This window comes from Bufo gargarizans, chromosome 2, assembly GCF_014858855.1.
Source record: "Bufo gargarizans isolate SCDJY-AF-19 chromosome 2, ASM1485885v1, whole genome shotgun sequence".
NCBI lineage: Eukaryota > Metazoa > Chordata > Amphibia > Anura > Bufonidae > Bufo > Bufo gargarizans.
In genome coordinates this window covers 154,170,200-154,186,675 of record NC_058081.1, presented here as the reverse complement: position 1 = coordinate 154,186,675, position 16,476 = coordinate 154,170,200, and the positions used below count along the sequence as shown (strand labels likewise).

Below are 16,476 nucleotides of genomic sequence, written 5' to 3'. Positions count from 1 at the left end.
TATGACGAATATTCCCCCAAATATTCGCAAAATATCATGAATTTGAATATTGCCCCTGCCGCTCATTACTAGTTATGGCTGCAGAAGCTAAGGGCCAAAGATGTCATGGCAGCAAACTCTACAGTTTTATTCCTGGATCCACTCCTGCTACACAGGGTGGAGTGGCTTCAGCCATACACAGGCTCTGGTGTGTAAAAAAAAGTCTAATGGCCCTTCAGTCCTGTAAGGAGACAGCAGTATACGATACGATACACTTTATTGATCCCGAGGGAAATTTCAGTATCACAGCAATACAACATAGACATGGATCACAGTACACAATTGACTGTATAATTCCATACATTATTATTCATGACAGGCCAGTACAATACACCATTGGTAAAACAATAATAAAACACAGTCACTTGGAGGATTTCACACTTAGGCCCCTTTCACATGAGTTTTCGGCGCAGGTGCAATGAATGATGTGAACGCATAGCACCCGCACTGAATCCTGCTCTATTAATTTCAATAGGTCTGTGTACATGTTTTTTTTCACGCATAAGTTCTGAATTGCGTGAAAATGCAGCATGTTCTATATTTAGTGTTTTTCACGTAGCCCCATAGAAGTGAATGGGGCTTCAGTGAAAAATGCATTGCATCCGCAAGCAAGTGCGGATGCAATGCGTTTTTCAATGATTGTTGCTAGGAGATGTTGTTTGTAGGGGGCGTGGCCTGCTGAGCGAGGTGGATGAACGCACTGTGAAGGAGCTCCGCTAAACTTTCCTCATAAAGCGACTAAAAAGCGTGTCCTGAGGGACTTTCATTCAAGAGTTAGATCCGATTCCGGCTCTGAGCGACATGATGACTCGCAAGAAGTCTAACCGCATGGGGATCCGCCGTTTGACAGATTTTTATCCGGCGCAGGACCTCGATAATGGCGCGCTCCCGGCACGATCATCTCCCCAGAGGCGGCAAGCTGAGAAGCAGACTCTAACCCCAGCGACGGAGGCTTTCTCACCCTCACGATATTCACCGAAACTTACCTCCTCGTCTGATGGAGACAGTGGTGAAAGAGCCCGCATGATTCATTGTGGCAGCGAAAGGAGCCAGCGAGGTGCAACGGGAGCTGACGGAGGAATCAATATGGCGCCTGAACCAGCGGTGAGTGTCTCACTACATAACTCTCCAGGCGACCCCCTATACCGAATGCACCCACACACACCTATCGCTGCTGACTTAGTCTCAGTAGATGATCCAATGCAGGATTTTCCTGCCTCAGATGAAGCAGCGTCAGGGAATATTTTAAAAGCCATGATGACGGCACTGCATCGCTCTCTGACTTCTCAGCTCCACCAAGTTGCATCATCCATCACCTCATCAATAGATGACGTGGGCAAGAGGGTAGATCATATAGAAAACAAGATGAGCGAACTCACCAGCTCCCACAACGAATTAATTGATGCGCACTATTCTCTGGAAGAAGAGGTGATTTTCTTAAAAAACAAAATGGCTGACCTAGAAGATAGAAATAGACGCAATAACCTGAAATTCAGAGGCATTCCAGAGTCGGTGCCCCCTTCAGACCTCTATAAATATTTGCAGGATCTTCTACAAGCTGCCCTACCAGATGCTGATCCTCAGTTCTTTCTCATTGATCGTGCACATCGTCTCCCCAAACCGAAGCATGTGGCTGAAGCTCTCCCAAAAGATGTGATTGCTAGAATCCATTTTTATCATATTAAGGAGGACTTGATCTCTGCGGTTAGGAAAACCAAGGGCCTACCTCACCCATACCAAAAGATTCAGATTTATTCTGACCTTACTTATACTGCGCTTCAAGCCAGGAAAAAGCTTTCTCCTGTTACCAATGCTCTTAGGGAGAAGAAAATTGTGTACAGATGGGGTTTCCCACTGAAGCTTATGATTAACAAAGATGGTAAAGTCCATGTTATCAGAAAAGTGGAAGAAGGGGTAGCTCTCCTGAAGGAATGGGACATCCCGGTTTCCTATGATGAGGACCGCCGTACTATGAAAAACCCCTCACGTCTACATCCGGATTGGACTACAGTGGGTGACTGATTATCTCATGTTTTGACAAATTCAGGACAGTCCTACGGACCCTTATTTGAATTACAAGGGGAAGCTCCTCAGTGAACTTACCGTTCCCCGTAAGGTTTTAGGATCCACAACATCTGGATCCCTGTCAGGAAGTATTGTTCTTCATTATGTGTTTGTTTCACACGGTTCTGTTTTACCCTCTTTATTTCCTCAGATCTTCAGATATGCAGTATTATCATTGTCGAGTCTCAATAGTATGGGCCTTTCCAATGTTTAGAGCATTTTTGAGACAGATTTGGGATGGCGGTTAAAATTATGTCTATTAATGCTAAAGGTCTAAACTCCCCTTATAAAAGAGCATCATTGTGGAGGGAAATCCGCCGCAACCAGGCTGACATAATATGCGTTCAGGAGACTCATTTTGCCAAACTTAAACTTCCAGCATTCTCACAAAAAGGCTTTTCTAAGATATTTCTAGCTAATGCAGACAAAAAGAAAGCTGGGGTGGCTATCCTGGTGAAAGATTCTCTGAGCATTCAGATTGACAAAGTAATTTTAGATGAGAATGGCAGATATATCATTCTAATAGGCATGATTGGAACAACTGCTTTGACTTTAGCTACTATATATGCTCCAAATAAGTCCCAGATAAGGTTTCTGAACAAAATAGTTAAAAAGGTAAGAAGGGTTCAAAAAGGCCATTTATTTATTTGTGGTGATTTTAATATTATACCTGATAGAGGAATTGATTCCACAGGAAAAGGCAAGATTTCTTCTCCTACCATTAGAAAGTGGCTAGGGAATTCTGGCTTATATGATACCTTTCGCTGCCTAAACGCTTCATCACGAGAATACACATATTATTCCCCACGACATAGATCTTTCTCTCGTATTGATTTAGCTGTCGTAGACAGATCCCTACTTACCAGAGTATGCTTAGCTAAAATAGGAACATCCTCCTGGTCTGACCACGCCCCAATACTCTGCTCGGTTTCCATATCTAATACTTCCCCTCTTCAAAGATCTTGGAAAAATAATGTATACTTGCTCAAACATCCTAATTATAAAGGTCAAACGGAGTCTAGTCTAATGGAGTACTTTGAAAACAACAAGACAGAAAATATAAGCCCTTTCCTTCTATGGCAGGCCCATAAGGCTACTATAAGAGGGATTCTACTAAAGCATAGCTCATACTTTAAAAAATGCAAAGAAGCCAGACTATATTCAGTATTGGCAGAGATCACTAAGACAGAAGGGATGCTACAGGTTAACCCCTCATTAGATTTACATAGAGCGTTGATGTCTCTCCGACATGAACTTCATTCCATTCTACAAATAGATTATGACCGTCAAATTACCTCCTTACGTACGTCATACTATCGTTCCTATAATAAACCTAGCAAACTAATGGCGAGAAAGGTAAAACCTTTGATTCAGAAGTCTAATATACCATACATTCTGGATGCGGATGGTACCACTAAACTTTATCACCCTAAAGACATAGCTGATGCTTTTAGCACGTATTATACCAAGCTGTATAATTTAAACTTAGACCCCTTGACGCCTCAACCCACGGCTGAAAAAATATCTTCCTTTTTAGATGCTATCCATCTTCCCTCCTTAAATGAGGATCAACTTACTAACCTTAACTCTCCCATCTCTCAAACAGAAATTCAGGCCTCCATAAAATCTCTCAAACCAAATAAAGCTCCAGGACCTGATGGGTTCTCAAATGAGTATTATCAAATCCATGCACCAATACTGCTCCCTCATTTAGTAGACATGTTTAATGCTGTCCTGAACGGTCAACAATTTCCAGCAGATATGCTTCAAGCTACAATAGTCACCATTCCAAAACCAGGTAAACCAGCAGATTCCCCGGCGAATTTCCGTCCTATATCACTACTTAATAGCGATGTCAAATTATATGCCAAAATCATTTCTCACAGGCTCCTACAGGTCCTTCCACTGATAATCCATAGTGATCAGGTAGGATTTACGAAAGGAAGACAAGCTTCTGATGGCACTAGACGAATTTTAGGGATAATGCAGAGGGCAGCGGATCTTCGAACGGCTTCTCTGCTTCTTACCCTGGATGCGGAGAAGGCGTTTGACAGAATTCATTGGGACTTTACATTTACAGTATTAGGTAAATTTGGATTTAAAGGCCCTATCCTAAGTGCTATTCAAGCTCTATATTCTCAGCCCTCAGCTCGAGTCTTAGTGAATGGGACCCTGTCCAAGCCATTCCAAATCACTAATGGGACACGGCAGGGGTGTCCGCTCTCACCCTTCCTGTTTCTGCTAGTGATGGAACCTTTTGGTGAAATGATTAGAATGTCAGAGGATGTTAGAGGAATCTCGACTGGTAATAGACAACATAAAATAGGTCTCTTTGCGGATGACGTGATTTTGACGCTCTCAGATCCTCTAACGTCCCTGAGAGCAGCTATGAGCATTATCCGATCGTTTGGAGAAGTCTCTTATTATAAAATAAATGAAAACAAGTCTCAGATTTTAGCTATTAAGATACCACCATCATTAAAAGAGGTGCTTAGAGCAGAATTTCCATTCCAATGGGCTACATCCTCTGTGACTTATCTAGGAGTTCAGTTATGTTTCCCACTCTCAAAGCTTCTATCATGTAACTATGATGTCCTGCTAAAGTCCCTCCAATCAGAAGACAACTATTCAAAAATAGAGCTATCATGGTTAGGTCGTATAATGATCTATAAAATGATGGTGCTTCCGAAACTTTTATATTATTTCCGCACTTTAGCGCTTCCTGTCCCAGGCACATTGCTACAGAAATTTAGAAGGCAAATGCTCTCATATATTTGGGGGAAGGGTAGTCATAGAGTAGCTGCATCTATCCTATACTCGCATAAAGAAAACGGGGGCCTGGGAGTACCAAATCTCCAAGTATATTATGAAACAATTCTTTTTAAACAGTTAAGGCACTGGTTTAGAAGGGAACATGGCCTGGGATGGTCTGGTATAGAAAGAGACCTTAATTCGGGCAAGTCTCTTGAATCTCTTCTCTTAACTCATGCTATTGACCCAAAACGCCTTTTACTTATAACCCTTCCTCTGAAAGCCTCAACCCAAATTTGGTTATCAGTTCTTCAGAAAACACAACATTTAGAGGCCAGAAAAGAGATTCCCATACCTTTAGAAGTTTTAGAATATATGTTGCCAGACCTGTCCACGACAGTGTGGAAAAATAAAGGGATGTGTTTCCTTGAAGATTTTTACGATGACAGAGAGATGAGATCCTTTCCCTCCCTGCAAACCATTTATGATATCCCTGGAAATAAACTATTTGATTACCTCCGTATCTCCCAGACATTGAAAAACTTACCTTCAAGAAAGGTTTCCATCCCTTTATCTCTATATACATTTCTTTATCTGCCAGAGGGAGATCTGAAAATATCTACTAGACAGGTATATAGAAGTATTTTGGGAGATTTATCTTTTACCAAAAAAACTCACATGCTTAATTGGGAACGAGATCTCCGACAGACCTTTTCGAACTCAGCTTGGCAGATAGCGATAAAGCATTCTCTTAAGTCTACTGCTTGCTCAAATCTTCTGGAGGGATATCATAAATTGTTGACTAGATGGTATTTTACCCCAGCCAGATTAAATCAGTTCTTTCCGAACACATCCAGCAAATGTTGGAGGTGTGGTAAAGTCCCTGGCAATCTTCTCCATATATTCTGGAGCTGTTCTGCCCTTAACTCCTTCTGGTTGAACATAGAAAACCTCCTCTTTTCAGTGACAACATTAACAGTCAAGTTAACACCAGAATTAACTTTACTCTCCCTAGGGATAGATAAGTTCCCATATCCTTACCGGAAGACGATATGCCATATATTATTGTCTGCCAAACTTTTACTAGCTAGAAATTGGAAGTCCACCATAATCCCATCCATAGAAAATGTCACTGATATGATTTCTACACACTGTATTTATGAAAGGCTCATTGCTTACCGTGAAAACAATATGTCCTCCTTCATGAGACACTGGAGTCTATGGCTATCATTGTTTCCGTTACCACACTCTGACAAACATTGATGTATAATTTATGGCTATACACTTAACATTGATAATCTCGAGATCTGTTACATTGTTATGTCCTTATTACGATATTTACATGAATAACTCTGAACTATGTATATTTGTACTATCTGTAACTACCCTGTTACTTTTCAAAAATTATTACAAAATACAATAAACATCTAATGTTTAAAAAAAAAAAAAAAGGAGATGTTGTTTGTAAAACGCATCATAACGCATTGCACCCGCGCGGACAAAACTGAACAACTGAACCCAATCGCAGACAAAACTGACTGAACTTGCTCACAAAATGGTGCGAGTTTTACTGAACGCATCCGGAGTCAATCCGCCACACTCGTGTGAAAGAGGCCTTAGGTAGTTGTTATACATTCCCATAGCAGTCGGCACAAATGATTTTCAGTATCTTTCTTTTTTACACATTAGTAGGATTGGATGGTTACTGAAGCTGCTCCTCTGCCTCATAAACAGTTCATATAATGGGTGTGCATTATTGTTCATAATCGCCATACACTTCTTCCGAATTCTTTCCTCAATTACCTCGTCAAACGTTTCTAGATGGCAACCAACAACCGAGCTTGCCTTCCTATTAAGCTTGTTAAGCTTATTAGCGTCAGCCACCCGCACACTACTTCCGCAGTAGATGATTGCGAAAAAGATGGCACTTGCCACAACAGACTGGTAGAACATTTCTAACATTTTACTGCACACATTAAACAACCTTAGTTTCAGTAGGAAGCACAGTCTGCTCACCCCCTCTTTGTAAACCCTCCCCGTATTGCCCCTCCAGTCTAGTTTGCTGTTCATGTGGACCCCCAAATATTTGTAACTGTCGACCTGCTCTACTTCCTGACCCTCAATAGTGACAGGTAAATATTTGATCTTTCTCCTGCTATAACTCACCACCAACTCCTTAGTTTTCTTTATGTTTAGTTGTAGACAGTTAGCCTGGCACAACTCCAAAAAATCCAACACCAACTTCCTAATACATTCGACTACCACAGAGTCATCAGAGAATGTTTGCAGGTGGAAAAAAAATTGATTTATGCCGAAAAACTACAGTATACTACAATGTGAAAAGAAAGGGTGACAGCACAGTTCCCTGAGAGGCACCTACACTGCTCAATAAACTGCTAGATACTGCTGCCCCCATCCGTAAAAACTGCGGCCTGTCTGAGAAGTAGTTACTATCCAAATTATCATCCTCTCATCAACCTTCATAGCAGTCAACAGCATCGTCCACCCCCACTTTATGCTGATAAGCGAACTGTAGGGGATCAGCAAAAGGCCTCACCCTTGGACTCAAGTTAGCAAGCACTAATCTTTCCAAGGACTTCATAGCAAGCAATGTTAAGGCCACAGAACGACAGTCACTTAGGGACGTTAGGAAAGTAGTCTTGGGTACCGGCACCAAGCAGGAAGTCTTCCATAACACCGGTACCCCCTGTAGGTTCCAGTTGAACAAGCACTGAAAGACTAAACACAGCTGGTTTGCGCACACTTTAAGGACACGTGGACTGAGTCCGTTTGGCCCTGCTGCTTTGCCTCTCTTCAGTTTCCTAAATTGTTCCCCCACATCATTTTGAGAGACTCTGAAATCAGCTAGTCCATCAGCCAATGTCAAGGTTGCTGATCTAGCACCATCCTCTCTCCCTGTTGGAGCTGCACATATATGGCTGAACCTGTTTAAAAACTCATTTATATCCTTAGCCCTGTCCTCCTCCTTCATGCTCCAACCTCGCCTTAAACCCAGTCAGTATTTTTATTCCAGAGCACACCTCTCTGGAGTTATGACATTTTATTTTCTAGCTTTAATCTGAATGCCTTCTGAGCATCTTTTAACCTACCTTTCATTGTATCATTTTCATTTTGATCATTCAAGTTACAATGATGAATACAGTGATCATTCAAGTTACAATGGCCTTTCTTGTGTCAAACTAACTTGAAATCACATTCAGCATATAATGCCACAGACAGTCTAGATCTGTGGCACATGTGATTGACTGTAAGATCCAGCCAATCAGCATGGATATTACTAGTAAAACACCAGTATAACTGAAATGTATGCACTGATTGGCCACTACTTACCCATACCCAACAGGTATTCTGATCTCAATCATTAATGATTGAGATAGTAATACTCCTTTAATATGATTAGAAAGGTAAAAGGAGCAGGATTATAATCTGGTTGAATCTTGAATTTTAATAAAAATCATTATCAATTATAAAATACCAAGTTACTTTATAATCCAATACTGCAAAATTTGTGTACTGTAGGCATGAAATATCTCATATGTAGGTATATTCACTCAGTACATTCCATTATTTGTCTTTCTCTACTGTACCTTAAATAACCAATGAATTAATGTTTAGCAGTGGCTGTATTTCAGGACTTCAACATAACGGCACATCATGACTTACTTCTCAATTTTGTCCTTCACTATCACAGTTTGTTGCTGAATTTCTGCCAGTTCCTTTTGGGTTTTTGTTTCTAACCTAAGAATAGAACACAATCGTTCATTTATTAAATAACTAGCAGAAGGACCCGGTATATTTCATTTAATGTTTGTGTGTATGTCGTTAAAAGATATTGACATTATCCCCCATAACCGTGACCTCTACAGCACCCCGCCCCTTTAACAGTGAACTCCTTGTGTACCGGCATGTTACCTCCACAGTATTCTTTCCCAGATAGTAAGTGATATGTGTACCAAGTTTAGTAGAAATTGATTGATGAGTTTTTGAGTTACAGAGCAATATGTGTGTAGAAAGAACAATCGGAGCATACAAACTCCATGCAGCTGCTGTGTGGGGGCGTATGACCCCCACAATATTTCTTTCCAGGTAGCAAGGAATGTGTATACCAAGTTTCGCTGAAATCGATGGTTGTGTTTTTGAGTGATCACGGAACATACATACATACACACAAATATATACATCCTTCTTTAAGTTTATATATATATATATATATATATATATACATATACACACATAAATATATAAAAATACATAATAGAAAAAGATGTTAAACTAAACCCTACTATTATTAGATGTCACAGTGCACATTTTTGTAAATATAGAACTCTTATCATACAGAGGAAATATAGGACAATGTAAAATAAAGACATCCTAGTCTCTAATAAAGAGAAAGGTACTTACATTTCATATTCCTGTTGTAAACTCTTTCTAAGCTTCTGAGTTTCTTTAATGATGTCTTGATAGGTTGTACCAACAGGCGTAATATAATTATGTTAAAGAAATAAAATCAATGGCTGTTTTTTTTAACTTCTTTAATTTTGTGACCTTAGATTATGGACCTAAATTCCGGACCTAAATTCCTTGTATAAGCAGAGAATGGCAGGAGACTGGGCAGCATAGGTACAAGATTGGCAGGGGTGAGTATTGTTATTTTTTTTTTAACAGCACTATTAGCAGATTGGAGCAATGTTACCTGTTTCCACCAGAAAACCCCTTTAATCACCTAACAATTTTGCCCAAGTTGTGCTCTGATTTTCAGAAAAGCCCTTAACAGTTCAGTGGAGGGCTGCTTTAGCTGGATTGGTAGCAGCTAGAGATATGGGCCTGGTCTTGTTTGAAAACTGGCATTCCATGCTTTAATTCACGACATGATTACATTAGGAGATACAGCTGTTAGAAATCAAGTTGGAAGTGTAAGCTGTGAAAACCTGCTTTTACTTTTACTTTCAGCTGCATTTACTGCAAACCCAATTTCTAAAAGCTATATCTTCTGATGTAGTGGAGATAATCCTGTGATTCTGGACATGATTCTAGTATGAAAGCTGGAGTGCCAGCTTTCAAACAATACTAGGCCTAAATCTATGGCTGCTACCAAATAAGAGATATAAGCAGCTAAAGCAGCCCTCCCTTCTTCAGTCTGAAGAAGGCAGTAAAAAAAATTATATTTGGCATTATCATCATTGTACTGACCCACAGAATAAAGTTATTATGTGAATAAAATTAAAATAACACAGATTATTTAATACACTAAATGTACCCCAAAATGGTTCCTAATAAAACTTCAACTTATCCAGCAAAGTCAAGAAAAAATTAAAAAGTTATGACAGCTGGAACACAGAGGGGGGAAATATTGCTTGTCCTTAAGGCTAAAATTAGTCATGTAACTAAGGGGTTAAAATGCAATTGTATCCCCAGAGTTGTGGGCCAACAATATTTACTTCAGACATATATAAAAAAAAATCTACATTTAAAAAAATGACATTTTCGGGAGGGATTTTCCAATTTTATTGTGACTATTTAGGAGGTTAAAGAGAACTGTAAAAGGATGTTGTTTCTTTTATATTGTAAAGTGCTTCGCACTACTGTAAGATTCTATTGAAGTGACTCAATGTATCAAATCTAATTATATAAAACACAATATCATACTGTATATGGGATGTTTTCTTACAATATTGGTGCTTCAATTAGGCTACTTTCACACTAGCGTTGTTTGAATCCGGCGTTCAATTCCGACACCGGAACTGCCCGCCGGATCCGGAAAAACTTGTGAAAACTGATTACATTGGAATCCTGATCAAGATTTTGATCACAATGGAAAAATGCATTGGCAAAAACGGATCCGCCATTTATGGACTTTAACTTTTTTTTCACATTTTTCGGGTTTAACATGCAAAGGCCGGATCCGGTTTGACTGAACACATGGCGCCGGATCCGGCGTTAATGCAAGTCAATGGGAAAAAGGCCAGATCCGGCGTTCAAAGTGTTCAGGATTTTTGGCCGGAGGTAAAAATACTGCATGCTACGGTTTTCTGAAAAGCCTGATCAGTCAAAAAGACTGAACAGAAGACATCCTGATGCATCCTGAGGGACGGACTCTCCATTCAGAATGTATTAGTATAAAAGTGATCAGTTCTTTTCCGGATTTGAGCCCCTAGGACGGAACTCAGCGCCGGAAAAGAAAAACGCTAGTGTGAAAGTACCCTTACTCCTTAAATTAAGAAAGACCATTAACTGGACAACAGCATTCACTAATAATGAAATAATGTATAGTACATTACAGTGAACAGCAAGGGCAGTATTCCAAACAGATGGCAATAGTGTATGTTATACAGCAATACTACCAAAAGCCTAATGAAATAAATAAACAGCAGATAAGCAAAAAGGTCCACATTCAAGGTCTACAACATTATTTAATTTTATTCTCTCAATTTTCTTTTCAATTTACAACAAAATCCCTTTGGTAAAAAGCACAGGAGAATATAATGTATGTTGGCAAGTGCTGGCAACCAGTCATGCTCATAACACAATTTGCATGGTTGCAGACAAATTGACATCCATCACAGCAAGCATAACTATACTATAACTGATGAATGAACTCTTGAAAGGAAAAAAATTATGCCAGCACAGGTTGATCTCATTATAGAACATTTTCTAGCTGTTAAATGAATAAATTGATATAACTTGATTTAATTTTATACCACTTCACTGTTAAGAAGTACAGCATATTTCTAAATGCAGAAAATTTTGGTATAAGGTTACTATGCTAACCATATGGTGCAATGAACTGGTAACTTCCTGCCTCTTAAAGCGGTTGTTCCACAATAAACATGTATCACCTGTGCACAGTATAAATGTCTGAATGCTGGAAGCCCATTGACATCCCCTTGATCACTAAAACGGGGGTCCTAGGCCCTCTTTCCTACGCACTGCATGAGGAGGAATCTGAATGGAGCAGTGATCCAGTTTGAACCTTGTCACTCCATTACAAGTCTTTCGGGCTTACAGAGGCAGCCAAGTACAGCACTTATCGTTTGCTCACAGCCCAACAGACACTGAGTAACAAAGAGTAGCAGAGCACATGCTAGATCCCTGCTCCATTCAAATTCCTCCTCACTGTAGTCATGCAGTGAAGAGGAAATAAGGCCTGGGACCCCTGGTCTAGTCATTGGTGTGGATCCCAATGATCAGATATGTATCAGCTATTCTGTGTATGGGTGATGCCATTATCCAGACATGTTGCCACCTTTCCAATCTTTGTTAATCTGTTGTCAGCACTAGGTAAGGTTGGGGAGAACAGTATAAACATACCTTTTATGGAGCTTTTATTATCAGGAGTAGTGAGAATATGAACTTTTATTCTGCCAGATTCTGCTCCGTAAGTGCACTGGAAGTAGAACTTTGATGTAAAGTGCACTCTGCTCTCTCCATTGAGCCGCTTCACAGCCCTATTCCTCTGTTCTGAGTGACAGCATCCAACCAGGAGACCACTACAGCTATCACCCAAAGCAGAAGGTAAGGGCTTATGAAGCAGCTCACTGCAGAGGGCACTTCACAGTGAAGATCCACCTCAATTGCAGAAGCACAATCTGGCCGAATAAAGATTCACATTCACACTACTCCTGTTAATAATAATTCCATAACATATGTTTGTACTGCTCTCCACAGCACCTAGCTGGTGCTGTCAACAGTTTAGCAATGTCATAACTGCTGACTGATTCCCTTTAATTTCATTTCTATTCCCTCCACACTCCATACACATCTTCACTAAGTACTTGTTTTCTGTACACAACATCACCTGTTAACTCTGCTACAGTGCCACTTGTGCCACTAAGTCAGTTTATTTTCATTGAAGACATGGCAAGAAAAGGGTGGGCACATTCCAGTGGTTTAAGTATATACAGTGGTCCCTCAAAATACAATGGCCTAAGGACACAATATTTTCAGCATACAATGGTCTTTCCTTGGCCATCATAACTTGAAACTAGACCCAACATACGATGAATTAGACTCAGATCCAACCAATCAACATTCAGCCATTTCTCTGGTAAAACACCTGCACTGACCGTCTAGTCAGTACAGTGTGGTACTACATGTCCTGTACTGCCATATGTCTGTGCCAAGATGAGTCACTACCTTGGGTGTCAGGTGACAGTGGATCCATTTCATTTTTCTTGTGCACTGTACAGGACCCTAAAGAAGCTTGTGTCCTCATCAAAGAAAGTGATTTACAGCTTCCAGCATCTATTACTGACTGCTATATGTAAGTAATTTTTTTAATCTTTCTCATTTTCTCTTATCCTGGGATGACATTTTGGGTTTTTGGAACCAATTACTAGTTTTCCATAGAGTTTAGGACTCAAGTTACAATGGTTTCCACATACAATGGTCGCCCTGGAAACAATTTATATTGCAACTTGAGGGACCACTGCAATGTCATGTGATAAACTTAGGGCTCATTCACACGGCCATTGAATGGGTCCTCAAATCTGGAGATGCGGTACGGAATGGAATGGAAGCACGGAACGGAACCCCATGGAAGTACTACAGAGTGCTTTCTGGGGTTCCATTCCGTGCCTCCGCACCACAAAAAGATAGAACTTGTGAATGAGTCTGCAATCCGCATGCAGCTGGCACACGGTCGGTGCCCATGCATTGCGGACCGCAATTTGCAGTCCACAGCACGGGCACAGAGGGGCAACCTCGTGTGAACAAACCCTTATTGTGTAACCATGCTTCAGAAGCACTTCACTATGATCAATCCCTAGTGAAATTACATAGTTGAATTTGTTGTAAGACTGTAATTATGTATTTAGCAATTCTGAGATATATATAATGGACTATAGGATAACAATAAGTGGGTTACAGCATGAGAATTATTACTGTTGCTTAGGATATAGGAAAGTATTATGTGGAGAGGCTTGAGAATTTTTTTAGAGATTTTTTTGCATTTTTTTTTAGCAACATCTTGGTAAAAAAAAAAAAGATGTCAGCTGTAAATGTATGAGAATTATGTTTTTTGTAGAGTGGTTTTTTTTCATTTGTAGTGTGTTTTTGGGTCCATCGTAGTTTTTGGTTTTTGTTTATAAATTGCAGAATGGCATGGCTATGGGGTTTTTCAGTTATCTTCTGATAGGCTTCTCTATAGGGAAAAAATACCAGGTATACTATGTATATATATAAAAAAAATATGTGAACAAAAAAATGCTTGCCTTTTTTTTTTTTACAGGCTCCAAAAAACTGCCACAAAAAAACTGTGAAGGGAACCTTTGGCTGGAAAAAAAAATCATCAAGCCTTAAAGAGGTTGTCTTACTTCAGCAAATAGCATTTATCATGTAGAGAAAGTTAATACAAGCCATTTCCTAATGTACTGTCATTACCCATATTGCTTCCTTTGCTGGCTGCATTAATTTTTCCATCACATTATACACTACTTGTTTCAATGGTTATGACCACTCTGCAGTCCATCCAGCAGTGGGCACATTATAAAAAAAAAAAGCACCAGCCTATGTGAGCTCTCATGGTCCAGGCCACCAGAGACAGTGACACTTTTTCCTGTAGTGTGCAAGCACGGCCACCGCTGATGAATTTCCAGGTAGCCGTAACCATGGAAATGTGCAGTCTAAATGTGATGGAAAAATGAATCCAGCCAGAAAAGAAAGCAATATGGATAATAATAATACATTAGTAAGTGCCTTGTATTAACTTTCTCTAGATGATAAATGCCACTTAATGAAGTGACACAACCGCTTTAAGTACAAAACTAGGCTGTGTCCTTAATAGTTTAAAAGTAGTTTGATTATCTAAAACATTCACTTGTCAAAAAAAACCTAAAATATAAGAAATTAGGAAGGGGGAAAATACGTTTTCTCAGCACTGTAATGTACATGTGTGAGGCTGCACCTTGGTTGCAGCCCATTGCCAGACCACACCTGTACTTGCTTTGGTGGCAAGAGGACAGGTGCAGTACTGTCATCTCAAGCTGCCCGTGTAATAGCACCCTTAAAATCTGCAGTAATCTGGAGTATTAATATGTTAATTGGACCACAGGTGTATATTCTTCTAGTTTAAATGAAACTGCAAAAAATTAAAAGTGTTAAATGGGGTGCTGCTCACTGCCCAAAATAAGTATCTGTTAAATGAAGTCAAATGTCAAACAGTTGCACTATAAATCCTGAAGCTATCATGTGGAAGCACTTTGCTGTATAACAAATTTTTAGATCTTTCCTTGAAATTGCTAGAGGGAACACAAAAGTTAATCTTTACTTAAAATAATCCTTTCTGAGTAACGCAGACTCGCTGGAAACAATTACCAGTTAGAAAGGATAACTGCAATTAAGGAAACCCTAAGTTCCGAAACACATTTACTTAATGTTTAAACTGAAGACATTTGTTACCATCTTTTTTTGTGTAATAGTGGTGTGAAGGACAATTAAAAGGTAAAATATTAACTCAGGGAAAATTACAAACTCTGAGCTTTTTTAGGTACAACATTTTTTAACTGGTTCCAAATTATAACATGCAGAACAATGAACATTATAACCCATGAATAAAAAGACTTGGGAAACCATGAGATAAACAGATTATCCCTTTAAGAGCTTCAGAACAGCTACAGTGCGTCTCAGATCTGCTCACTGTGCCCGTTGTGGTTTGATGTGATTTTTTTTATATACTAGTAATGAATAGTTTAAACTAAAATGCATTCAAATTGTTTGCACTTCGGGGCTCATTTATGATGCTGAAATCTGCCTATATCTGCGACTTCTCCCCACAAGTATAAAAAAGTGGGTGCGGCGTGGGCGGGGAAGGGGTTTACCATTTTCTATGTCTGGTGCAGGCATAGAAAAAGGTCTAAATGTAAGACAGCAAGGAAACAGTCTTGAATTTAGAACTAGTAAAGGATCCGTCAAAGTTATGAAGAGGCGTCTCTTCAAATTTTTGAATACTTTGCTCAACACTACTGATGACCTATTCTGAGGACAGGTCATTAGTATAAAAATCTCAGAAAACCCCTTTAAGTCCATCTCGTTTCCTGTCCTATAGTGAAGAGAGTGCTTCTCTCCCCTCATTTTACAGATTGGTTGGGACCCCCACTAATCTAAACTTTTGATATATCCCTATGACATATCAAAACTTTACTGAAAGTATAGTGTCACTTTAAGTAATATGGAGATCCTGCAATTCTCAAAAAGTACTATTGAACCCCCTTCTGTGTCACTAATTTCCTCTGACACTTTTGCTACAGAGAATTTACATAGTGATTTAGGTGTTCTTTATAACATGGATTCTTGGAGGTCCTATTCTAGGAAAGCTTTCAACAAGATTTTGGACTGTTTTTGTGGGGATTTGGGTTATGTAAAGTCAGCCACTAATGTTTGATAAGCAGTTCAGATTTGCAGTCTGCATTTCAATTCATTCCAAAGGTGTTCAATGAGATTGGGATCAAGGCTCTGTGTAGGCCATTTGAGTCCCTACAAAATTCTAAAACCATGTCTTTATGGACTTTGCTTTGTGCATGGAGCACATTCATACAATCAGGGACGTAACTACCATAGCGGCAGACCATCCGACTGCTATGGGACCCAGGGCAAGAGGAGGCCCAG

General features: G+C 39.7%; 1 protein-coding gene across 1 annotated transcript in view; it reads right to left on the bottom strand.

Moving 5' to 3' along the window:
* The window catches only part of FAM227B (family with sequence similarity 227 member B), a 529,618-nt gene that overhangs the window by 49,422 nt on the left and 463,720 nt on the right, over nt 1-16,476 (bottom strand). Inside the window, exons 13-14 of the mRNA XM_044279615.1 lie at nt 9,277-9,354; nt 8,539-8,613 (exon numbers count right to left, since the gene is read on the bottom strand). Of these exons, the coding sequence (XP_044135550.1) occupies nt 8,539-8,613; nt 9,277-9,354 (153 nt within the window). The remainder of the gene's footprint in view (nt 1-8,538; nt 8,614-9,276; nt 9,355-16,476) is intronic.